This window comes from Cucurbita pepo, chromosome LG02, assembly GCF_002806865.2.
Source record: "Cucurbita pepo subsp. pepo cultivar mu-cu-16 chromosome LG02, ASM280686v2, whole genome shotgun sequence".
Taxonomy (NCBI): Eukaryota; Viridiplantae; Streptophyta; class Magnoliopsida; order Cucurbitales; family Cucurbitaceae; genus Cucurbita; species Cucurbita pepo.
The window spans coordinates 3454143-3478014 of record NC_036639.1 but is presented as its reverse complement, the minus strand read 5'-3'; the positions used below and the strand labels follow the sequence as shown (position 1 = coordinate 3478014).

At 35.3% G+C, this 23872-nt stretch overlaps 4 protein-coding genes across 6 annotated transcripts; 2 read left to right on the top strand and 2 right to left on the bottom strand.

Annotated features, from left to right (window-relative positions):
* Nucleotides 1-277: 277 nt before the first annotated feature.
* On the top strand, nt 278-1341 carry LOC111787982. Its single transcript, XM_023668104.1, has one exon. It carries the CDS (start codon nt 525-527, stop codon nt 915-917), a length of 393 nt encoding a protein of 130 aa, XP_023523872.1. The 5' UTR covers nt 278-524; the 3' UTR covers nt 918-1341.
* A 3879-nt stretch (nt 1342-5220) lies between these two features.
* Nucleotides 5221-12805, top strand: LOC111787984 (long-chain-alcohol oxidase FAO4A-like). The gene is made up of 4 exons (XM_023668106.1): nt 5221-5590; nt 6655-6924; nt 10358-11492; nt 11939-12805. Exons 1-4 carry the CDS (start codon nt 5285-5287, stop codon nt 12637-12639), a joined length of 2412 nt encoding a protein of 803 aa, XP_023523874.1. The 5' UTR covers nt 5221-5284; the 3' UTR covers nt 12640-12805.
* Nucleotides 12806-15710: 2905 nt separating this feature from the next.
* LOC111787983 (protein decapping 5-like) lies at nt 15711-16958 on the bottom strand. Its single transcript, XM_023668105.1, has 4 exons — nt 16835-16958; nt 16634-16744; nt 16490-16544; nt 15711-15907 (listed from the first exon to the last, which is right to left on the bottom strand). Exons 1-4 carry the CDS (start codon nt 16892-16894, stop codon nt 15807-15809), a joined length of 327 nt encoding a protein of 108 aa, XP_023523873.1. The 5' UTR covers nt 16895-16958; the 3' UTR covers nt 15711-15806.
* Nucleotides 16959-17446: 488 nt separating this feature from the next.
* LOC111787981 (protein decapping 5-like) lies at nt 17447-23048 on the bottom strand. Of its 3 annotated transcripts, none has more exons than XM_023668101.1 (9): nt 22670-23048; nt 22015-22115; nt 21352-21420; nt 21120-21267; nt 20445-20803; nt 18569-18655; nt 18368-18478; nt 18224-18278; nt 17447-17643 (listed from the first exon to the last, which is right to left on the bottom strand). In XM_023668101.1, the coding sequence occupies exons 1-9, from the start codon at nt 22818-22820 to the stop codon at nt 17543-17545; spliced, it is 1182 nt and encodes a 393-aa protein (XP_023523869.1). In that variant the 5' UTR covers nt 22821-23048; the 3' UTR covers nt 17447-17542. The 3 variants fall into 3 exon arrangements, with proteins under 3 accessions (XP_023523869.1, XP_023523870.1, XP_023523871.1); XM_023668102.1 differs by having other exon boundaries at nt 20445-20773; nt 22670-23046; XM_023668103.1 differs by having other exon boundaries at nt 17447-18278; nt 22670-23045.
* Nucleotides 23049-23872: the final 824 nt, after the last annotated feature.

Below are 23872 nucleotides of genomic sequence, written 5' to 3'. Positions count from 1 at the left end.
TTTATTTTGTCTAACGTTTTAAATTGGCATAATGAAAATATAATAAAATAAATAATAAATAATTTGGAGAAGCAATCAAAATTTTCAAATGGGGGAAGAGGATGATGTACGTAATAAATAAATAGCATTTATTTTGCATGTAGAAACCATCTAATATTTTATTAATTTTTCTATTTTCTCTTAAAATAATAATAATTTTTAATTATAACACGTGGAGGTAAAAGACAAAATTTGATTTATTTGACCTAATGTAATAAATAAATAAATAAACAAATAAATAATAGATATATTTGAACGGAGAGCGTCCGACAATATAAGGGGACACATTATTACGTCTGTCCGTTCCATAATATTTATTAAAAAAAAATCAAAATTAAATAAATTGGACGCATAAGTCAACTGATTAAACCTCAATGCTCAAAAAGTCAAAAGAATGGTTCTGGCTCTGATCGTGCCACGTGTCCAACCTTAAAACATTTTTTAATTTTTTTTTTAATTTATTTAGAATTTTGGTTTGTTTATTTATGATTACGAAGGAAAGAAAACCAAACGAGGAATATCTCGTTTCAATCAACGCTGGAAAGCGACAAAACCTAAAAATGGGATATTTCGGTGCGGCGGCGGCGGCGGCGGAGGAGGTGGAGGTGGAGAGTTGCGGTGGTGGTGGTGGCGACGACGAAGCTAAACGGAAACTCGACCACTATGTCATAGAGCTTCACGACGGAGCACCGGCGGAAATTTTAGAGCATGCAAACTCAAACAACAATTGCTCTCTCTCCGCTGCCGAGATGGAGTCTCTCGCCGCTCTCTGTGACACATTCTTGCCGTCGGTTGTCAACACCGCCGACGGATCCGCCGCTATGTTCTTTGAAACCTCCGCCTCCGCCGCCGGAACTCCCGAAAAGGTAAATAAATAAATCTCTACTCTTATCATTCAATTTCTTGAAACCGCTTTTTTACGAAGATGCATGCATGTGCAAATAAACATGTCCAAAAAAATTATTTTTATATATACACTTCAAAAAAGAAAAAAAATAATAAAAATAAAATATTGTGTTTCTCAAACATGGTGGCATAAATCTCATTTCTAATTATTGTTACAAAAATCATCATTTTTTTTCTTCTCAGGAAAAAGATAGTTATGTTTTCCATTTAGTGTAAACGGCCCGAACTACACCGCTAGTAAATATTGCTCTCTTTAAACTTTTCCTTCTAGGGTCTCAAAATTTTAAAACAAGTCCCAAAGAGAGCACTTATAAAAATGTTCCGTTCCCCTCAGCTTTCTCTTTCGGGCCTCCCCTCAAAGTTTTAAAATACGTTTGCTAGGGAGAGGTTTCTACACAATTATAAGAATGTTTCGTTCCCCCCTCCAACTGATGTGGGATCTCACAATCCACTCCTTTTCGAGGCCCAGTGTCCTCGCTGGCACTCATTCCTCTCTTCAATCGATGTGGGATCTCACAGCTGGTATTCCGAACATCGAAAATCACTTTTTAGCTCAGCCCTTAATCTTAAACAAAGAAACAAGACAACCCACGATGTTTCTGGAACATCACTTTTTAGCTCAGCCCTTGATCTTAAACAAAGAAATAAGACAACCCACGATGTTTTCCAAACATCACTTTTTAGCTCAGCCCTTGATCTTAAACAAAGAAAAAAAAAAACAACCCACGATGTTTTTGGAACATCACTTTTGGGCTACTTTTTAGCTCAGCCCTGATCTTAAACAAAGAAATAAGACAACCTATGATATTTCTCGAACATCACTTTTTAGCTCAGTCCTTGATCTTAAACAAAGAAATAAGACAACCCGGGTGTTTCTCGAACATCCAAAATCACTTTTTAGCTCAACCCTAGATCTTAAACAAAGAAATGGGTTGTCTCGAACATCGCTTTTTAGGTTAGCCCAAGATGTTAAACAAGATTGGAATGAATGAAGAAGATATAAAGGATGAATGCATGCATGCAGGTAGGGAAGATGATAAAGGAGAGAGTGAAGCATCCAAAGAAATGGTTGGTAAGAGTGAGCCTATGGATGCTATCAACATGGTATGGGACGTACATTCTTTGTGGGAATAGAAGCCTTTCCCACCATTTCCCATACTTCCAGACCTTTCCAAAGCTTTCCCAAACCAAAAGGGAACAAATTGTGGTTTCATGGTCTCTAAGCTATTTCTTCCTTCTCAGAATGTGGTTCAGAACCATCAAGATCTTCTGTCTCCTTACATTCTTCACACAGGTTTTTTATTTTTTTTATTTTTTTCTTTATTTGTTTATTTATAAAAAATAAAATAAAATATCTGTTTATATTTAAAAATAATGCAAATAAAGAGACTTAGACTTAGACTTAAACCTAACTTAGATATGAAATGTCCCACCCATTCAATAATAACAACCAACCAACAAGATTAAGACCAAGACTCAATAAATTCATGACTTTCTTAATGCTTAAATATTTAAATATTCATTTAAGAAATATGGAATTTAATTTACTGTTCAAAAATGAAATACTTATTAAATGGCTTGTAAATAAATCACAATTATTTTTTTTTAAAGGAGACAAGAAGGTAATGCAGGTGGCAGTACTACGTCACTAGCTACTACACTCTGAAAAAATTTAGAGAGAAATAGCTGAGATTTTAATTCATAACTATTTTCAGATTTTCATCTTTATTCTAAAAAGANAAACAAATAAATAATAGATATATTTGAACGGAGAGCGTCCGACAATATAAGGGGACACATTATTACGTCTGTCCGTTCCATAATATTTATTAAAAAAAAATCAAAATTAAATAAATTGGACGCATAAGTCAACTGATTAAACCTCAATGCTCAAAAAGTCAAAAGAATGGTTCTGGCTCTGATCGTGCCACGTGTCCAACCTTAAAACATTTTTTAATTTTTTTTTTAATTTATTTAGAATTTTGGTTTGTTTATTTATGATTACGAAGGAAAGAAAACCAAACGAGGAATATCTCGTTTCAATCAACGCTGGAAAGCGACAAAACCTAAAAATGGGATATTTCGGTGCGGCGGCGGCGGCGGCGGAGGAGGTGGAGGTGGAGAGTTGCGGTGGTGGTGGTGGCGACGACGAAGCTAAACGGAAACTCGACCACTATGTCATAGAGCTTCACGACGGAGCACCGGCGGAAATTTTAGAGCATGCAAACTCAAACAACAATTGCTCTCTCTCCGCTGCCGAGATGGAGTCTCTCGCCGCTCTCTGTGACACATTCTTGCCGTCGGTTGTCAACACCGCCGACGGATCCGCCGCTATGTTCTTTGAAACCTCCGCCTCCGCCGCCGGAACTCCCGAAAAGGTAAATAAATAAATCTCTACTCTTATCATTCAATTTCTTGAAACCGCTTTTTTACGAAGATGCATGCATGTGCAAATAAACATGTCCAAAAAAATTATTTTTATATATACACTTCAAAAAAGAAAAAAAATAATAAAAATAAAATATTGTGTTTCTCAAACATGGTGGCATAAATCTCATTTCTAATTATTGTTACAAAAATCATCATTTTTTTTCTTCTCAGGAAAAAGATAGTTATGTTTTCCATTTAGTGTAAACGGCCCGAACTACACCGCTAGTAAATATTGCTCTCTTTAAACTTTTCCTTCTAGGGTCTCAAAATTTTAAAACAAGTCCCAAAGAGAGCACTTATAAAAATGTTCCGTTCCCCTCAGCTTTCTCTTTCGGGCCTCCCCTCAAAGTTTTAAAATACGTTTGCTAGGGAGAGGTTTCTACACAATTATAAGAATGTTTCGTTCCCCCCTCCAACTGATGTGGGATCTCACAATCCACTCCTTTTCGAGGCCCAGTGTCCTCGCTGGCACTCATTCCTCTCTTCAATCGATGTGGGATCTCACAGCTGGTATTCCGAACATCGAAAATCACTTTTTAGCTCAGCCCTTAATCTTAAACAAAGAAACAAGACAACCCACGATGTTTCTGGAACATCACTTTTTAGCTCAGCCCTTGATCTTAAACAAAGAAATAAGACAACCCACGATGTTTTCCAAACATCACTTTTTAGCTCAGCCCTTGATCTTAAACAAAGAAAAAAAAAAACAACCCACGATGTTTTTGGAACATCACTTTTGGGCTACTTTTTAGCTCAGCCCTGATCTTAAACAAAGAAATAAGACAACCTATGATATTTCTCGAACATCACTTTTTAGCTCAGTCCTTGATCTTAAACAAAGAAATAAGACAACCCGGGTGTTTCTCGAACATCCAAAATCACTTTTTAGCTCAACCCTAGATCTTAAACAAAGAAATGGGTTGTCTCGAACATCGCTTTTTAGGTTAGCCCAAGATGTTAAACAAGATTGGAATGAATGAAGAAGATATAAAGGATGAATGCATGCATGCAGGTAGGGAAGATGATAAAGGAGAGAGTGAAGCATCCAAAGAAATGGTTGGTAAGAGTGAGCCTATGGATGCTATCAACATGGTATGGGACGTACATTCTTTGTGGGAATAGAAGCCTTTCCCACCATTTCCCATACTTCCAGACCTTTCCAAAGCTTTCCCAAACCAAAAGGGAACAAATTGTGGTTTCATGGTCTCTAAGCTATTTCTTCCTTCTCAGAATGTGGTTCAGAACCATCAAGATCTTCTGTCTCCTTACATTCTTCACACAGGTTTTTTATTTTTTTTATTTTTTTCTTTATTTGTTTATTTATAAAAAATAAAATAAAATATCTGTTTATATTTAAAAATAATGCAAATAAAGAGACTTAGACTTAGACTTAAACCTAACTTAGATATGAAATGTCCCACCCATTCAATAATAACAACCAACCAACAAGATTAAGACCAAGACTCAATAAATTCATGACTTTCTTAATGCTTAAATATTTAAATATTCATTTAAGAAATATGGAATTTAATTTACTGTTCAAAAATGAAATACTTATTAAATGGCTTGTAAATAAATCACAATTATTTTTTTTTAAAGGAGACAAGAAGGTAATGCAGGTGGCAGTACTACGTCACTAGCTACTACACTCTGAAAAAATTTAGAGAGAAATAGCTGAGATTTTAATTCATAACTATTTTCAGATTTTCATCTTTATTCTAAAAAGAAAAATTAAAAATTAAAAAAAAATTAATATATATATATAAGACTGTTAAAGCAATTCAAATTAAATAGTTTAAAAATTAAATAGTTATCAAACGATATAAAAAAATNTATGATTACGAAGGAAAGAAAACCAAACGAGGAATATCTCGTTTCAATCAACGCTGGAAAGCGACAAAACCTAAAAATGGGATATTTCGGTGCGGCGGCGGCGGCGGCGGAGGAGGTGGAGGTGGAGAGTTGCGGTGGTGGTGGTGGCGACGACGAAGCTAAACGGAAACTCGACCACTATGTCATAGAGCTTCACGACGGAGCACCGGCGGAAATTTTAGAGCATGCAAACTCAAACAACAATTGCTCTCTCTCCGCTGCCGAGATGGAGTCTCTCGCCGCTCTCTGTGACACATTCTTGCCGTCGGTTGTCAACACCGCCGACGGATCCGCCGCTATGTTCTTTGAAACCTCCGCCTCCGCCGCCGGAACTCCCGAAAAGGTAAATAAATAAATCTCTACTCTTATCATTCAATTTCTTGAAACCGCTTTTTTACGAAGATGCATGCATGTGCAAATAAACATGTCCAAAAAAATTATTTTTATATATACACTTCAAAAAAGAAAAAAAATAATAAAAATAAAATATTGTGTTTCTCAAACATGGTGGCATAAATCTCATTTCTAATTATTGTTACAAAAATCATCATTTTTTTTCTTCTCAGGAAAAAGATAGTTATGTTTTCCATTTAGTGTAAACGGCCCGAACTACACCGCTAGTAAATATTGCTCTCTTTAAACTTTTCCTTCTAGGGTCTCAAAATTTTAAAACAAGTCCCAAAGAGAGCACTTATAAAAATGTTCCGTTCCCCTCAGCTTTCTCTTTCGGGCCTCCCCTCAAAGTTTTAAAATACGTTTGCTAGGGAGAGGTTTCTACACAATTATAAGAATGTTTCGTTCCCCCCTCCAACTGATGTGGGATCTCACAATCCACTCCTTTTCGAGGCCCAGTGTCCTCGCTGGCACTCATTCCTCTCTTCAATCGATGTGGGATCTCACAGCTGGTATTCCGAACATCGAAAATCACTTTTTAGCTCAGCCCTTAATCTTAAACAAAGAAACAAGACAACCCACGATGTTTCTGGAACATCACTTTTTAGCTCAGCCCTTGATCTTAAACAAAGAAATAAGACAACCCACGATGTTTTCCAAACATCACTTTTTAGCTCAGCCCTTGATCTTAAACAAAGAAAAAAAAAAACAACCCACGATGTTTTTGGAACATCACTTTTGGGCTACTTTTTAGCTCAGCCCTGATCTTAAACAAAGAAATAAGACAACCTATGATATTTCTCGAACATCACTTTTTAGCTCAGTCCTTGATCTTAAACAAAGAAATAAGACAACCCGGGTGTTTCTCGAACATCCAAAATCACTTTTTAGCTCAACCCTAGATCTTAAACAAAGAAATGGGTTGTCTCGAACATCGCTTTTTAGGTTAGCCCAAGATGTTAAACAAGATTGGAATGAATGAAGAAGATATAAAGGATGAATGCATGCATGCAGGTAGGGAAGATGATAAAGGAGAGAGTGAAGCATCCAAAGAAATGGTTGGTAAGAGTGAGCCTATGGATGCTATCAACATGGTATGGGACGTACATTCTTTGTGGGAATAGAAGCCTTTCCCACCATTTCCCATACTTCCAGACCTTTCCAAAGCTTTCCCAAACCAAAAGGGAACAAATTGTGGTTTCATGGTCTCTAAGCTATTTCTTCCTTCTCAGAATGTGGTTCAGAACCATCAAGATCTTCTGTCTCCTTACATTCTTCACACAGGTTTTTTATTTTTTTTATTTTTTTCTTTATTTGTTTATTTATAAAAAATAAAATAAAATATCTGTTTATATTTAAAAATAATGCAAATAAAGAGACTTAGACTTAGACTTAAACCTAACTTAGATATGAAATGTCCCACCCATTCAATAATAACAACCAACCAACAAGATTAAGACCAAGACTCAATAAATTCATGACTTTCTTAATGCTTAAATATTTAAATATTCATTTAAGAAATATGGAATTTAATTTACTGTTCAAAAATGAAATACTTATTAAATGGCTTGTAAATAAATCACAATTATTTTTTTTTAAAGGAGACAAGAAGGTAATGCAGGTGGCAGTACTACGTCACTAGCTACTACACTCTGAAAAAATTTAGAGAGAAATAGCTGAGATTTTAATTCATAACTATTTTCAGATTTTCATCTTTATTCTAAAAAGAAAAATTAAAAATTAAAAAAAAATTAATATATATATATAAGACTGTTAAAGCAATTCAAATTAAATAGTTTAAAAATTAAATAGTTATCAAACGATATAAAAAAATTATAAAAAAAAAACTCAAATTAAGTACTTGTAATTTAGTTTATCTATTTGGGATATTTTTTAAAAAAATAATATAACTTTTAGAAATGAAAACAAAATGGATAAGTTTTTAAATCTTATTGGATAATTTTGAAGGAAAAAAAAAAACTAAAATAGTTAAAAGTTGAAATAACTTTTTAAAATTTTTAATTTCAGATTTATTTTACACTGTTCTATTGTTTCCCCTGACATTGCACCATACCGTGTACTGTAATTTTTATTTTTATTATTATTATTATTTTAATACAAAGTTTGGAGAAATCAGCATCTTAGGTTTCATTTTATTACAACCGACATTCTGACACGAATAAATGTTGAAATACCGAGGATAATTATTCAAGTCTTCTCATCAAGATTTGTCCTTTTTTATAATTAAGTCTAATAACGATTTTCTTTTCTTTTTTTTTCTTTTTAAAGAAAAATATACCTAACTATTTGTCAATTATTTCATTTATTTTATTTTTTTCATTTAATTCAATTCAATTTAATATTTTGGGATCTATCAGTTATATGGATATATCCAACTATCAGAAAATAACCAGGTTAGAGTTGTAGCAACTTCTTAGCTTTAGCTACCTAAGGTCTAATGAGAGAATCAATTAGTCGGGTATTGTTTATGATATATTGAGCTATATTTCGAGACCTTAGATCTCTACCCGACTCGATGAAAAAAATGGGACTTTCTATTTTGTGGTTGGATTAGGTTGATGATAAAACGAACAACATATCATGGCAAGCAATAGACTACCCGGGAGCGGACCCCCAATTCAAAGCCAAAACTAAGCAGTTAGAAGCATCAAACCAGAAGGAAAATGACAGATCAAGAGAAGTTGAGGAAGATAAAGAAGAGCTTTACGGACCTCTATTCAAAGGCATTGTCAATCTCGACAACCAACAAGCAGCANTAAGACAACCCACGATGTTTTCCAAACATCACTTTTTAGCTCAGCCCTTGATCTTAAACAAAGAAAAAAAAAAACAACCCACGATGTTTTTGGAACATCACTTTTGGGCTACTTTTTAGCTCAGCCCTGATCTTAAACAAAGAAATAAGACAACCTATGATATTTCTCGAACATCACTTTTTAGCTCAGTCCTTGATCTTAAACAAAGAAATAAGACAACCCGGGTGTTTCTCGAACATCCAAAATCACTTTTTAGCTCAACCCTAGATCTTAAACAAAGAAATGGGTTGTCTCGAACATCGCTTTTTAGGTTAGCCCAAGATGTTAAACAAGATTGGAATGAATGAAGAAGATATAAAGGATGAATGCATGCATGCAGGTAGGGAAGATGATAAAGGAGAGAGTGAAGCATCCAAAGAAATGGTTGGTAAGAGTGAGCCTATGGATGCTATCAACATGGTATGGGACGTACATTCTTTGTGGGAATAGAAGCCTTTCCCACCATTTCCCATACTTCCAGACCTTTCCAAAGCTTTCCCAAACCAAAAGGGAACAAATTGTGGTTTCATGGTCTCTAAGCTATTTCTTCCTTCTCAGAATGTGGTTCAGAACCATCAAGATCTTCTGTCTCCTTACATTCTTCACACAGGTTTTTTATTTTTTTTATTTTTTTCTTTATTTGTTTATTTATAAAAAATAAAATAAAATATCTGTTTATATTTAAAAATAATGCAAATAAAGAGACTTAGACTTAGACTTAAACCTAACTTAGATATGAAATGTCCCACCCATTCAATAATAACAACCAACCAACAAGATTAAGACCAAGACTCAATAAATTCATGACTTTCTTAATGCTTAAATATTTAAATATTCATTTAAGAAATATGGAATTTAATTTACTGTTCAAAAATGAAATACTTATTAAATGGCTTGTAAATAAATCACAATTATTTTTTTTTAAAGGAGACAAGAAGGTAATGCAGGTGGCAGTACTACGTCACTAGCTACTACACTCTGAAAAAATTTAGAGAGAAATAGCTGAGATTTTAATTCATAACTATTTTCAGATTTTCATCTTTATTCTAAAAAGAAAAATTAAAAATTAAAAAAAAATTAATATATATATATAAGACTGTTAAAGCAATTCAAATTAAATAGTTTAAAAATTAAATAGTTATCAAACGATATAAAAAAATTATAAAAAAAAAACTCAAATTAAGTACTTGTAATTTAGTTTATCTATTTGGGATATTTTTTAAAAAAATAATATAACTTTTAGAAATGAAAACAAAATGGATAAGTTTTTAAATCTTATTGGATAATTTTGAAGGAAAAAAAAAAACTAAAATAGTTAAAAGTTGAAATAACTTTTTAAAATTTTTAATTTCAGATTTATTTTACACTGTTCTATTGTTTCCCCTGACATTGCACCATACCGTGTACTGTAATTTTTATTTTTATTATTATTATTATTTTAATACAAAGTTTGGAGAAATCAGCATCTTAGGTTTCATTTTATTACAACCGACATTCTGACACGAATAAATGTTGAAATACCGAGGATAATTATTCAAGTCTTCTCATCAAGATTTGTCCTTTTTTATAATTAAGTCTAATAACGATTTTCTTTTCTTTTTTTTTCTTTTTAAAGAAAAATATACCTAACTATTTGTCAATTATTTCATTTATTTTATTTTTTTCATTTAATTCAATTCAATTTAATATTTTGGGATCTATCAGTTATATGGATATATCCAACTATCAGAAAATAACCAGGTTAGAGTTGTAGCAACTTCTTAGCTTTAGCTACCTAAGGTCTAATGAGAGAATCAATTAGTCGGGTATTGTTTATGATATATTGAGCTATATTTCGAGACCTTAGATCTCTACCCGACTCGATGAAAAAAATGGGACTTTCTATTTTGTGGTTGGATTAGGTTGATGATAAAACGAACAACATATCATGGCAAGCAATAGACTACCCGGGAGCGGACCCCCAATTCAAAGCCAAAACTAAGCAGTTAGAAGCATCAAACCAGAAGGAAAATGACAGATCAAGAGAAGTTGAGGAAGATAAAGAAGAGCTTTACGGACCTCTATTCAAAGGCATTGTCAATCTCGACAACCAACAAGCAGCAGCAGCAGCAGCAGAAGCACTTAGAAAGTTTGGATTTCCAGTCACTCTTCTATCCCCAATGATCAAAGCTTCCAGCCCTTCAATGATCATCAAGTGCGACGCGGTGGTCGTCGGGTCTGGGTCGGGTGGCGGAGTGGTGGCTGGAGTGCTTGCCAATGCAGGGTACAAAGTGGTTGTATTAGAGAAAGGAAGCTATTGTGCAAGAACAAATCTGTCACTCCTTGAAGGACCAGCCATGGAAGAAATGTACCTTTCAAGTGGGTTAGTAGCAACTGATAACATGAATGTGCTTGTCCTTGCAGGCTCTACTGTTGGTGGAGGCTCCACAGTGAATTGGTCAGCTTCAATTCAAACACCAAGCCATGTAACAAGAGAATGGTCAGATGAGTATGAATTGGAGCTGTTCAGCAGCAATTTATACAAGGAAGCAATGGAAGTTGTGTGCAAGAAAATGGGAGTTCAATCAGAAATTCACAATGAAGGGTTTAACAATGCAGTTTTAAGAAAAGGGTGTGAAGAATTGGGTTACCATGCTATCAATATTCCTAGAAATTCAACTTCTGATCATTACTGTGGCTGGTGCTGTCTAGGCTGCAAAGATGGGAGAAAGAAGGGCACTGCAGAGACATGGCTTGTGGACTTGGTGAGGTCGGGAAATGGCGTGATACTTCCCGGCTGCGAAGCCATTAATATCAGGAAGGAGAAGAACGACGGGAGCGAACGCAACAGAGCGAAAGGTGTTGCGTTCGAGTTCGGGTGTGGTTCAGGAGTGAAACAGGTGTGCTTGGTTGAGTCCAAGGTGACTATAGTAGCATGTGGGGCTCTCAGTACTCCTCCATTGTTGCTAAGAAGCGGCTTGAGGAATCCAAATATTGGCAAAAACTTGCATCTTCATCCTGTAACAATGGCGTGGGGCCATTTCCCTGCAGAAACTGGTATGTGATAGCTGATATTATCAAATTTCTACTCAAAAAAAGAAAAAAAAAACAACATATGCATTAGCATTATAATATCACATTACACTGTAAAAACCGAGAAGAATTAGCCGTGTTTGTTGGTATGATACTGTCCACTTTGAGCATAAGCTTTTGTGGCTTTACTTTAGGCTTCCCCAAAAGGCCTCATACCAATTATTTATAAACCCACGATCAACCCATTAATTAGTCATTATGGGACTCTTCTCCCAACAGTGTTTTGGCAAGTCTTCTGAAAAACGTACTTCTTAAGTGAAACGTTTATTAAAAGTTAAATTACAAATTTTGTCCTTAAACTTTCATGTTTGAGTCTAATTGGTCCCTAATGTCTAATAAGTCCATAGGTCTCTAGGTCTCTGAACTTCCAAAATGTTTAACAAATTCATTAAATCATTCTTCCATTACAGATAAACCATGGCCAGAGGAACACAAAAAAAGCTATGAAGGTGGGATAATGACAGCCATGTGCAACATTAGATCAGAACCAGATCAAGAACCTGGAAGTGGAGGAGCAGTAATTCAGACACCAGCATTGCACCCAGGACTCTTCTCAATCTTAATGCCATGGCTCTCTGGGTCAAATATAAAGCAAAGAATGCGCAAATTTTCCAGGACAGCCCATGTATTTGTATTGGCAAGAGATAAAGGATCAGGAACAGTCAAATCTCCAAACTGTATCAGCTACAATATGGAGGAAGTGGACGAAGAGAATCTACAGAAAGGACTAGAGAAGGCTTTGAAAATTTTGGCGGCAGCTGGGGCAGAGGAAATAGGGACCCACCATAACAAGGGAAGAAGCATAAATGTGAAGAAAGTGAGTTACCGTGAGTATGAGAAGTTTGTGAAAGAGGAAAGTTCAAGGGCATTGAAGGATTTGAAGACGCCAATCTGTTCGGCTCACCAAATGGGAAGTTGCAGAATGGGAATTGGAGCAAGGGATTCTGTGGTGGATCAGAGAGGGGAAACATGGGAAGTGGAAGGGCTCTTTATTGCTGATTCCAGTGTTTTTCCAACTGCTTTGGGAGTGAATCCAATGGTTACTGTTCAGGCTATTGCTTATTGCACTGCACAATCCGTCCTTGAAACTCTTAAGAGGAAGAGAAATTGATGTAATTTGGGGTTAATATATCACAATCCGTCATTTATTTGGGAATTTTTATGGTTTGGATGAACATTCTGAAAATAATATAAAGAAGGGTGTGCTACATAATGGGTTGGACAAAACTAAGTTGGGTTAAACAGATCTTCTGGGAAATCAGAAGGGTATTTGATTGTATAAATCATCTTTTCAAAACAGAGGATTGAAAAATCTTTCTTTATCACAACAAGAGAGAATTTAAGAGATTTTAAATTTTAGAGACAACCAAGCTTTGGGACCCCTAACCCNAAAATCAAAATTTGAGTCAAACTTTTTTTATGAGGAGATTCAAACTTTTAACTTGGACCTAGGTTAGTTTAACTAGTTTATTAAAAACATGAAAGAACCAAATCATAAATCAATCTCTTTCATTTTCATTCTATAACTCATAGATGGTTATTGGTCTCATACCAAATTAGTAATTCTCTAACCAGAAAATCGGACTCTAACTTTCAAGTTATAATCTTGGTTCATTGGTTTGAAAAAGAAAAAAGATCAAAAAAAGAAAAAAAGAGATATGTATTACATTGAATACCTATAAGAAGGTGGGGTGAGAGCACCAAGTAGCTCTTGCTATCTTACTACCTATTCAGTATCTCAAATAGTCAACCTGAGCATAGTTTAATAGGATAAGATAAATTCTCGATTAAGAGGTCAATATTTCAAATTCCTCCACTTTACCGAGTTGACCTAATACTAATACAAATTTGTAAAGAGGATAAATAAATGGGAGCGGAAAAGGAGAGGAGGAGGGTGAGGCATCTTTGAGGAACTTTCCAAAAAGAAACATTTGAAGTTGAAGCTTCCTAAGAGCATCAGATGTCCAAGGCTTTCATATTATTCCATTCCCCCATGAAAACCAGTTCTTTAAAGTCATCAGTCAGCTGGGTCCCCTACGAAACTTGACTCCCTTCTACAACAGGTCAGCTCAGCTCTATCTATCCCTCTCTCCCCTTCTTTTTCTAATGGCTTTTTCATGTGGTGGAATTTCAATCCTTTTCCTGTGTTTAATAAGTTTCAGGTAAACGGGTATCTGGGGAAGGGTGTCATTATCAAATGTTCAAGTCCACCAACTAAACCATAAATCAATTGGCCAACGATTTAATAGATAAATTTAAAATTTAAAAAAAAAAAAAAAAAAAAAAAAAAAAAACCATCGATTTAAATTTTAATATCTGCTTCAACTTTTCCCCTTCGTCTGTATTTGACCAGTGATGAGATGAAGATGAAAAACAAGGGATTTGACTCGAGGAAAGTCACAGCATTCATAAGTGAAGAGAGAAAATGATGAATCATTCACCACTAACCTCGAAGAGCCTTTCCCTTTCAAATACCATGATTTGATTTAAACTCAGTCCCACTTCTTCGATCTTCTGGCCGCCATGGAAAAGCCACCATCCAGCTTCTTCGTGATAGGGTTTTCCATTGTTGCAACCCTCACCCTCGCCTCCTTCGCGTCATGTATGGCTGCTGAATTCAACAGAACAAGTGTAAGTTTCTTTCTCATTTACAGTATTGATTTTTCATACAAAAATTTCCTGAATCATCGAAATCGAAATATGTCGTAGAAAAAGGACCTGAAATTGAACGGCAGATTCTGCTTTCTGCCTGAAAGTGAAGCATTCAAATTGGGAGTCGCAGGTTTGGTCTGTTTAATAATGGCTCAAATCATTGGAAACACTATAATCTGCCATAGCTATTGGCCAAAGGAGAATAGAAAGAGTTGCAGTGTCAAAAGGCCTCTCCTTTCAACCACCCTTCTCATCTCTTGGTCAGTAATTCTTTCTTCATATAAATCTTCATTTTTTTCTGTATTTTTTCAGTTTATCTGGGGAATAAGAAAATGAAACTAATAATAGTAACAAAAAAAACAAAAACAAAAACCTGAAAGTATAATTTTTTTTTCTTTTTTTTTTTTTGGCAATTTCCAAGTTGTGAAAATCAACATATGAATTTAAAAATGAATAGCAGTAATCTGAATTCAAGATNCAAGTAAACTACAAAATAGCATTATTATTAATACTAAAATGATAATAATTATTTGAAGAATAAAGTAATTTCCTTTGTTCCTGGCATATATTGTTAAAAAAAAAACATATAGTACTTATTGTATCATTTAGTCTCCAATATTCTGTTGCTAAATCAATTTCAACATTCATCATCAACGAGATGACCAAAAAATAATTCAAACATAAGAGAACACTCCAACATGAAAGTATTTTAATAGCTTTTTAAAATTTTAACTTTTAGTCTACATAGATTCACAAATTTTAAAATTTGTGTTCAATAACTCATTAAAATAAATAACTATTCATAGACCAACTAAACACAAAATTGAAAATTTAGATTCACATCATATATAAAAACTAATATTATATATAATAGATCAATTAACTTGTCGCAAAGTTACTAGACACAAAATTGAAAGTTTAAAACTTATTAGACATTTTAAAATTCATAAACCTATTAAACACTAGATTGAAAGTTCAAACGTCCATATAATAAGTTTTCTAAAGTTGAAGGATCAAAGGACTAAACTATAATTTAACCTCTATATAGCATAAAAAAATAAGGAAAAAAAATATCATTGATCCCTAAATTTTTTTATATAGCTTCAATTTAGTCCCTAAATTTTAAAAGTTTGTTTTCTCATCTGGAGTTTAGTCGTAATTGAATTCTTAAGTTTTGAGATCCTACATTTTTACCTTTTGAGTTTTAATTATTTGAGTTTTAATTATTAACCTTTACTTTTGGTCTATGGTATTGATTTAATTAATTAAATATTATGATGTAGAATTTTTTTTTTAATTAATTGAAATAGTGATAATAATTAAACTAATTAATAAAAAATCATAAATTATCAAAAGTGATCAGTAATAAAAATTGAAGATAAGTATGTAAAATTTTGAAAGATAGGAACGAAATGAAAACCAAGCTCAAGAAAAAAAAATATAAGATCAGATGAAAAAAAAAAAAAAAAAAAAACTGAATGACGAAAGAAATAATAAAGAGGGGCTAAAATAGTAAATAAAATGAAATACCAGGGCCAGCTTCGGAATTGCGGTGGTAATGATGAGTGGAGCAATCAGCATGAGCAGCGGACAAGAGTATGGGAAGGGGTGGGTGGAAGGAGAATGCTATGTGGTGAAAGACCGAATATTTGTTGGCGCGGCCCTATTGGTTCTCATTAATGGGGCCTCCACCATATTCTCCGCCGCCATTGGAAGGAAGAGCCACCCTAAAGGGCCCACTCAAATACATTCACAAATTAGATAACCACGAGAAGTTAATATACATCACCCAAATATTTTTCCTTTTTTTTTTTTCCTGTATTTATTCGATCATCAATAAAGAAAATCCCCCCAATTGTTCATAATCTCCATCTCAAAATTGAAATGGTATCAATATCATACCATATCTATTGCGCGACATATTTAGCCCCCTGATTTGGTCACAGTTTTAAAAGCATTCGGAGGAAGTAGTATTTATAAGCTTAATTTTTTTTTAACAAAATGATTATAAAAAACATTCATGAATAAACCACACAAGCAGATTTTTTTTTTTTTTTTTTCCATAAATATACATGAAAATCATGCATGCATCAAATATATAAGTTACAAAAGTCTACCCAACCCAAAGTGCACCAGGTGAAGGTGGTGATGGAAATAATTACAAGGAGATGTGTGCATGTGTCAATTCAATAGCAGTAGGGCCACACAAACAAGAGGCTAAGAATTCAGAATGGCATGCTCCCTTCAAGCCCTCTACCACCATTAATTGTATCCCTGTCCCAAGTTATTTGAGCCCCAGAAATTCTCACCGCGTCTAACGCCATAGCCAACATTGCCGCCCATATGTGGAAGGCCTCCGCTTGTCTGCAAAATCCCGCTTTATTTCTAAGGAACTGTTCAACTTATCAGCTATCAGAACAGAAATGTACAAGAAAAACAGAACAAGAGAAAACCTCGGAGCCAAATTTCATTGGCCTAGAGAAACGGCTGTGTCCATTCCTTGATCCACGTTCAAGAGAATTGCAGGAAATTGTATCGAAGAATTCATCCTTGTTATATGCAGGCTGCAAAAAGAAACCCAAGAGAAGAGGAAATTGGTTAATACCAATATAAAGAATGAAATGTATGACATTACTAACTAATCCAACCCATACCTTAGCTCTAGGTATCGCCCAATGTCTCTCTTCCTCGTCCTTCTTGAACTTCTCGTTCATGGCTTGAAAATCAAATTCTTCTGTGAACTACAATTTGAAGAGTATTGATAATCAAATTCTTCAGTGAACAACTATGTCCATTATGTACTCATGGGATTACAACAATCGAGAATCTGGAATTTAAAGTTCTTGGTGGCAAACAGTAGTCTATATTCAAAGNCATCTGGAGTTTAGTCGTAATTGAATTCTTAAGTTTTGAGATCCTACATTTTTACCTTTTGAGTTTTAATTATTTGAGTTTTAATTATTAACCTTTACTTTTGGTCTATGGTATTGATTTAATTAATTAAATATTATGATGTAGAATTTTTTTTTTAATTAATTGAAATAGTGATAATAATTAAACTAATTAATAAAAAATCATAAATTATCAAAAGTGATCAGTAATAAAAATTGAAGATAAGTATGTAAAATTTTGAAAGATAGGAACGAAATGAAAACCAAGCTCAAGAAAAAAAAATATAAGATCAGATGAAAACTAAAAAAAAAAAAAAAACTGAATGACGAAAGAAATAATAAAGAGGGGCTAAAATAGTAAATAAAATGAAATACCAGGGCCAGCTTCGGAATTGCGGTGGTAATGATGAGTGGAGCAATCAGCATGAGCAGCGGACAAGAGTATGGGAAGGGGTGGGTGGAAGGAGAATGCTATGTGGTGAAAGACCGAATATTTGTTGGCGCGGCCCTATTGGTTCTCATTAATGGGGCCTCCACCATATTCTCCGCCGCCATTGGAAGGAAGAGCCACCCTAAAGGGCCCACTCAAATACATTCACAAATTAGATAACCACGAGAAGTTAATATACATCACCCAAATATTTTTCCTTTTTTTTTTTTCCTGTATTTATTCGATCATCAATAAAGAAAATCCCCCCAATTGTTCATAATCTCCATCTCAAAATTGAAATGGTATCAATATCATACCATATCTATTGCGCGACATATTTAGCCCCCTGATTTGGTCACAGTTTTAAAAGCATTCGGAGGAAGTAGTATTTATAAGCTTAATTTTTTTTTAACAAAATGATTATAAAAAACATTCATGAATAAACCACACAAGCAGATTTTTTTTTTTTTTTTCCATAAATATACATGAAAATCATGCATGCATCAAATATATAAGTTACAAAAGTCTACCCAACCCAAAGTGCACCAGGTGAAGGTGGTGATGGAAATAATTACAAGGAGATGTGTGCATGTGTCAATTCAATAGCAGTAGGGCCACACAAACAAGAGGCTAAGAATTCAGAATGGCATGCTCCCTTCAAGCCCTCTACCACCATTAATTGTATCCCTGTCCCAAGTTATTTGAGCCCCAGAAATTCTCACCGCGTCTAACGCCATAGCCAACATTGCCGCCCATATGTGGAAGGCCTCCGCTTGTCTGCAAAATCCCGCTTTATTTCTAAGGAACTGTTCAACTTATCAGCTATCAGAACAGAAATGTACAAGAAAAACAGAACAAGAGAAAACCTCGGAGCCAAATTTCATTGGCCTAGAGAAACGGCTGTGTCCATTCCTTGATCCACGTTCAAGAGAATTGCAGGAAATTGTATCGAAGAATTCATCCTTGTTATATGCAGGCTGCAAAAAGAAACCCAAGAGAAGAGGAAATTGGTTAATACCAATATAAAGAATGAAATGTATGACATTACTAACTAATCCAACCCATACCTTAGCTCTAGGTATCGCCCAATGTCTCTCTTCCTCGTCCTTCTTGAACTTCTCGTTCATGGCTTGAAAATCAAATTCTTCTGTGAACTACAATTTGAAGAGTATTGATAATCAAATTCTTCAGTGAACAACTATGTCCATTATGTACTCATGGGATTACAACAATCGAGAATCTGGAATTTAAAGTTCTTGGTGGCAAACAGTAGTCTATATTCAAAGAAGCAAGATACAAGAAATTAAAACAGGAGCGCAGAAGAAGTATTATATTATGATAGAAAGAAATGCTTGCACGTCTTTCATGCCTGGTGATAAAATTTTGAAGGATAATGCAGTTCAAGTTTAACCCCTATATGTGACTAGAGGCCAATGTTAGAAATCAGGGACCTCCAATAGTATGATATTGTCCACTTTGAGCATACACTCTCGTGACTTTGCTTTTCTCCAAAAGCCCTCATACCAATGAAGATGGTGTTCCCTACCTATAAACCCATGATCTTCCTCTTAATTAGCCAATGTGGGACTACTCCTTTCAATAATCCTCAACACCAAAGAAGAAGGCTTTCCACTCAATGGTACGCTTGCACATCTGAAGTATCATCTTTTCAAAGATTTACTTTAGATCCTATGATTGCGTCATGCTTTTATAATTTTATCATTTTGGTTCAAGTTCTTTAAGTACAATGTATTATCAAATTATCAGATGTCAAAGGGCCGCTAGAATCTCTATAAAAGCCAAGCTGATGGATTTTACTATTAAGAAGCAGCGCTTATTTGATCAGGAGTGCAATATTAAATGGCTTAAAGAAGGCGATGAGAACACATTCTTTTATCAAAGCGTTATTTCTACTTTATCAGGAGAAAACGGGATTTTTTATCCTTAGAGAAGGAATTTAAGATGAAAGTATTGGTTTCTTCCAGAGGCTTTATTGCAAAGAGGGCCTGAGATTCACTCTTGTTGGGATTGATTGGGTGCCGTTAGAAGCTCAGTGTCAGACTTCACCGGAAAGTCCCTTTCTTGAGGAAGAAATCCTTAAAGCAGTTCAATGCCTTAAATCTCCAGGGCCAGAGGGCCAGGTGGTATGACAGGCGACTTTTACATAAAAAAAAATTTTGAAACATCTTGAAGGCTGATTTAGTAGGAGTGTTCCAGGAGTTTATTGAAAATGACTTTTTTTTTTTTTTTTAATAAGACCAATGAGACTTGCGTTTTTTTGATCCACAGGAAGAAGAAAGCTTCTAGGGTGAGTGACTTCCACCCAATTAGCCTGGTCACTTCTCTCTACAAAATTATTCCTGAAGTCCCAGCAGAGAGGTTGAAGAAAGCGATGGCTATTACAATTAGCAATTGCCATGCTGACTTTGTGGATGTGGTGACAGATTTTGGATGCTATCTTAGTTGTATCGGAGACCTTGGACGAGAGGCTTTATTCTTAAGTTAGACCTCGAAAAAGCTTATGTTAAAGTTGAGTAGCATTTCCTAGACTTGATTATGGAGTTGAAAGGTTTTGATGTAGACGTTGGATTAAAGGTTGTCTCCATAACTAATTTTTTTTGATAACGATAGGTCTAGACGCAAGATTTTGGCTAGTAGAGGGCTGATTTTAAGGTCATCAAAAAAGCCATAAGAAACATGAGACATTTTCAGTGAGATCCATGGAACCACATTGTAACTTTCAGGTTATTACCAAGAATACCACCAACTACTGAATACTGATTATTCGAGAAGAAGAAAACACTATTCAATATTGAGAACAAAACCACTTACTGTTCAGCATAAATCAACAAGTTATACAAAATAAATAGACCAAATGATGTGAACTACAAGGAAGTAATTATATGAAAAAAATAATTTAGAAAACTTTATAAAGGTAAAAACCTGTTGAGCAGGCATCTCTCTCAGAGATGGAAACGAGGGTGTTTGATGTTCAACCGCAGCAATTGATATCGAAGAATTAGAAGCAATATGTGTAGAAGCACCCAAGTTCCTTGCATCAACACACAGTTTCTTTGTGGAGGAAAGTACTTCTGCCCCAGACTGTGATAATTGATAAGGAGTTAATGAAGGTGCAGGCAATGTAGGCAATGGACCCGAACCCGAAATAGAAGGTGCAGTCTTCAGAACAGACTGCCTGGAAAGAATTGATGTTGGGTGGAATATAGGTTTACCCGTAATCTGAGCTTTGTTATTTCCAATTTCTTGCCAGACTGAAGGAAAGGAAGAAGTTGATGTCATCACTGTTGAATGAGATGGTGAACAAAACACAACATGGTTGTGAACTATCTATTAGCTGATAAAAACTAGGACGTGCAAAAAGTAGAAATGATACAGGATCAGCACATGCACAATTCTAAGTTTTCAGTAAATCATAAGTCAATATTTAAATGATTTTGAAGAGTCCATTGGTTCTCTGTTGCCAATTGAAATGGCAATGTACTTCAGAAACTGGTACAAAGGGATTCCCCATTGTTTTCCTTTTTCTTCTCTGACTGCTGCTTGGGTACAGAAAATGACAGTTCTGTATGGGCAACGAATAACTATGTAAAATGTTACCTGCAGCAACAGATTGATGTGAAGACAACTTGCTTGGATACTGTCCATTATTAAAAGCCAGAGAATCCTGGCTCTGATTTGAGACCGTCGATGTTTCACATCCAACTGAAGGATAGAGTGGTGAGGTTGAGACCCCAGCATGCTTCGACTGCATAGGGAAAGGTACATGAGATTATCTTTTTCATGTAAAATTGTGCTAATTCTTTCTATAATAATAGTCAAACAAGAGTACCTGGATCACAGAGCCATCATGAATCTGCTTGTCCATTTCAGCAAATGAGGGGGACTTGAGTTGCAGATCCTGTTATAATAAAAACCCTTTTTAAAATGGACTCAAACTATATCGAGTAGTTTTATTTAAGAAAATGTATAGCAAATAGTGTGCACATACCCCTTACAGCATGCAGGGTTAGTTTTGATTTTTTTTACAACAGAAACATCATTATCCTAGCTGACATTGAAAGTTTTAAGTGGGAAATAAACGGAAGGGTGATTTCATGACCTAAGAACAGTTTGGCACCCCTGAGCGGTTCCTAGAGCTCTACCTTAAGATACAAACTCAAGAAGGTAGGAGGAGAAACTTGGGGGATGCAGAAACCTTTTTTCAATGTTATATCAGGACTCATTCACTAAAATTAAAAGAGAAAGATGCCACAAGTTACATTTCTTTCAAAGGTTAATCTTTGAAGATATGCATCTAATCCCATGTTTCTTGTCTCTGTTCTATACACACCTTTCTGAAAACTTAAATGTGGTGAGGAGGGGAAAAGTGATCAATACTAGAACAAGGCAACGTTATATTTTAAATTTTAAAGCTCTAAACCAAATAGATCATCGTGCATTGGGCTATTGGGTAGTGATGAGATGGAAATGTAATTAAACGCATCTCTGTTACCTTGATGTCACTGCCTCGAAACAGAATATACTCATACACCTCATCATTCGGAAGGATCTGTGGACCATCGATCTTTCGTCCTTCTGTCCCATAAGATCTAACTGTAACAAGAAATGCTGCAACTCTTAATATCTAGGAAGTATCGAATATCGTTCTAACAGATATAGTGGTTAACCATAACTACTAATCTTAAGAAATTTGTCAAAATAAATCCTTAATCAATGGGAGGCAGACGTTGCTAACAAAAATCGAGATGAAGTACATTAAACTGATCATACTTGTCAATGGCTACACCAAATATATATGTATATATATATATGGAAAACCAAGAAGTAATGAATTTTTTAAATACAAAATTAAAAAATAATAATAAGCATCGGCGTTTACTGGCAGTGACCGGAATAGAATCGTCTGTGTCTAAGTAATATTATCTCCGTCTACAATACCAACTATTCTACTAACAAGTAATGACCATACATGTGCCAATAGCGACTGGTATAGACAAATTTCCGAACATTATAGAGAAAATATTTATTACATAAATTCAAACATGCAAACGCCGGAATTCAAATTACAATCAGAATAAACAGAGCCATGGAGATAGCTATAGCACTGGAAGCGAAGAGCGCTAAGAAAATCACGATTTCCTACATACCATTCGCCAAGCCGATGGTAGACTCTTGAATGTTGAGGTGGTAGAGAATGCCTTCGTAACGAATCTCACATTTCGTAATCAAACTTATCGTGCTCCCGATGTATGATCCCACGGGACTAGCAGAAACTTCGGAGGCAGATTCAGTCGCCATTGATCAAGAAAACCTCAAAACCTCGAGATGGATGTTAAATAACAGAGAAACGTGAAGTGAAACTGAAATTGGAAGAATCAAACTCTGTAACTCGCAGCGATCCTGACGATTAGGGTTTTTCCGCTGAGCTTAATTTGGAAGAACGTTACTATGCTTCTTCGCGATTCTTCGTATCGAAGTCTTTTGAGAAAGAAGGAATTTGGTTGACGCTGCCGCCAGGGGTAAGGTTATTTATACAGTGCTTGACTGGGTTGGCGCCAAAACCATTTGGCACGGTAACTTTATATTCGTTATTTTTATTATTTCTATTTATATCGTAAATGGTTAGGAACAACGATCTCACAATGGTCCCTATATTTATGTCCCCTTCCCTAAATTAGCGAATCCTAACATAAGTATATATATTTATGTCACAACTTTTTTTTATCGAGCTACATATTAATCATTGTTATGTGTGATGTCCTACATTGGTTGGAGAGGAGAACAAACCACAATTTATAAGGGTGTCGAAATCTTCCCCTAGCATACGCGTTTTAAAGCCTTGAGGGGAAGCCCAAAGAAAACAATATCTATTAGCGATGGATTTTTGTTGTTACAAATGATATCAAAGTCAGACACCGGACGATGTGTCAGCCTTCTCGCTGTTTCCTAAATGGGGGTAGACACGAGGCAGTGTACTGGTAAGGACGCTGGGCCCAAAGAGGGGTGGATTCTGATGTCCTACATTGGTTGGGGAGAAGAACATACCACCTTTGTGTGGAAACCTTCCCCTAGCAGATGCGTTTTAAAGCCTTGAGGGGAAACTCGAAAGGGAAAGCCCAAACAGGAAAATATATGCTAGCGGTGGATCTGAGTCGTTACAAATGATATCAGAGCTAGACACCGGACGATGTGCCGGAGAAGCTCGAAAGGGAAAGCCCAAAGAGGACAATATCTGCTAGTGGTGGATCTGGGTCGTTACAAATGATCTCAGAGCCAGACACCGGACGATGTGTCAGCCTTCTCACTGTTCTCCGAAGGGGGGNGACGCTGGGCCCCAAAGGAGGGGTGGA

What these genes read in the sequence shown, in the direction of transcription:
- LOC111787982 (XM_023668104.1), top strand. Translation starts at nt 525, where the DNA reads ATGATTACGAAGGAAAGAAAACCAAACGAGGAATATCTCGTTTCAATC.
- LOC111787984 (XM_023668106.1), top strand. Translation starts at nt 5,285, where the DNA reads ATGGGATATTTCGGTGCGGCGGCGGCGGCGGCGGAGGAGGTGGAGGTG. An exon ending in TCCTTACATTCTTCACACAG is followed by an intron (nt 6,925 to 10,357) that starts GTTTTTTATTTT and finishes TGGTTGGATTAG; the next exon opens with GTTGATGATAAAACGAACAA. An exon ending in CCATTTCCCTGCAGAAACTG is followed by an intron (nt 11,493 to 11,938) that starts GTATGTGATAGC and finishes CTTCCATTACAG; the next exon opens with ATAAACCATGGCCAGAGGAA.
- LOC111787983 (XM_023668105.1), bottom strand. Translation starts at nt 16,894, where the DNA reads ATGAACGAGAAGTTCAAGAAGGACGAGGAAGAGAGACATTGGGCGATA. An exon ending in CAATGAAATTTGGCTCCGAG is followed by an intron (nt 16,545 to 16,633) that starts GTTTTCTCTTGT and finishes GGGATTTTGCAG; the next exon opens with ACAAGCGGAGGCCTTCCACA. An exon ending in TGGCTATGGCGTTAGACGCG is followed by an intron (nt 15,908 to 16,489) that starts GTGAGAATTTCT and finishes TGGGCCCTTTAG; the next exon opens with GGTGGCTCTTCCTTCCAATG.
- LOC111787981 (XM_023668101.1), bottom strand. Translation starts at nt 22,820, where the DNA reads ATGGCGACTGAATCTGCCTCCGAAGTTTCTGCTAGTCCCGTGGGATCA. An exon ending in TTCGAGGCAGTGACATCAAG is followed by an intron (nt 21,421 to 22,014) that starts GTAACAGAGATG and finishes TTATTATAACAG; the next exon opens with GATCTGCAACTCAAGTCCCC. An exon ending in ATGATGGCTCTGTGATCCAG is followed by an intron (nt 21,268 to 21,351) that starts GTACTCTTGTTT and finishes TTCCCTATGCAG; the next exon opens with TCGAAGCATGCTGGGGTCTC.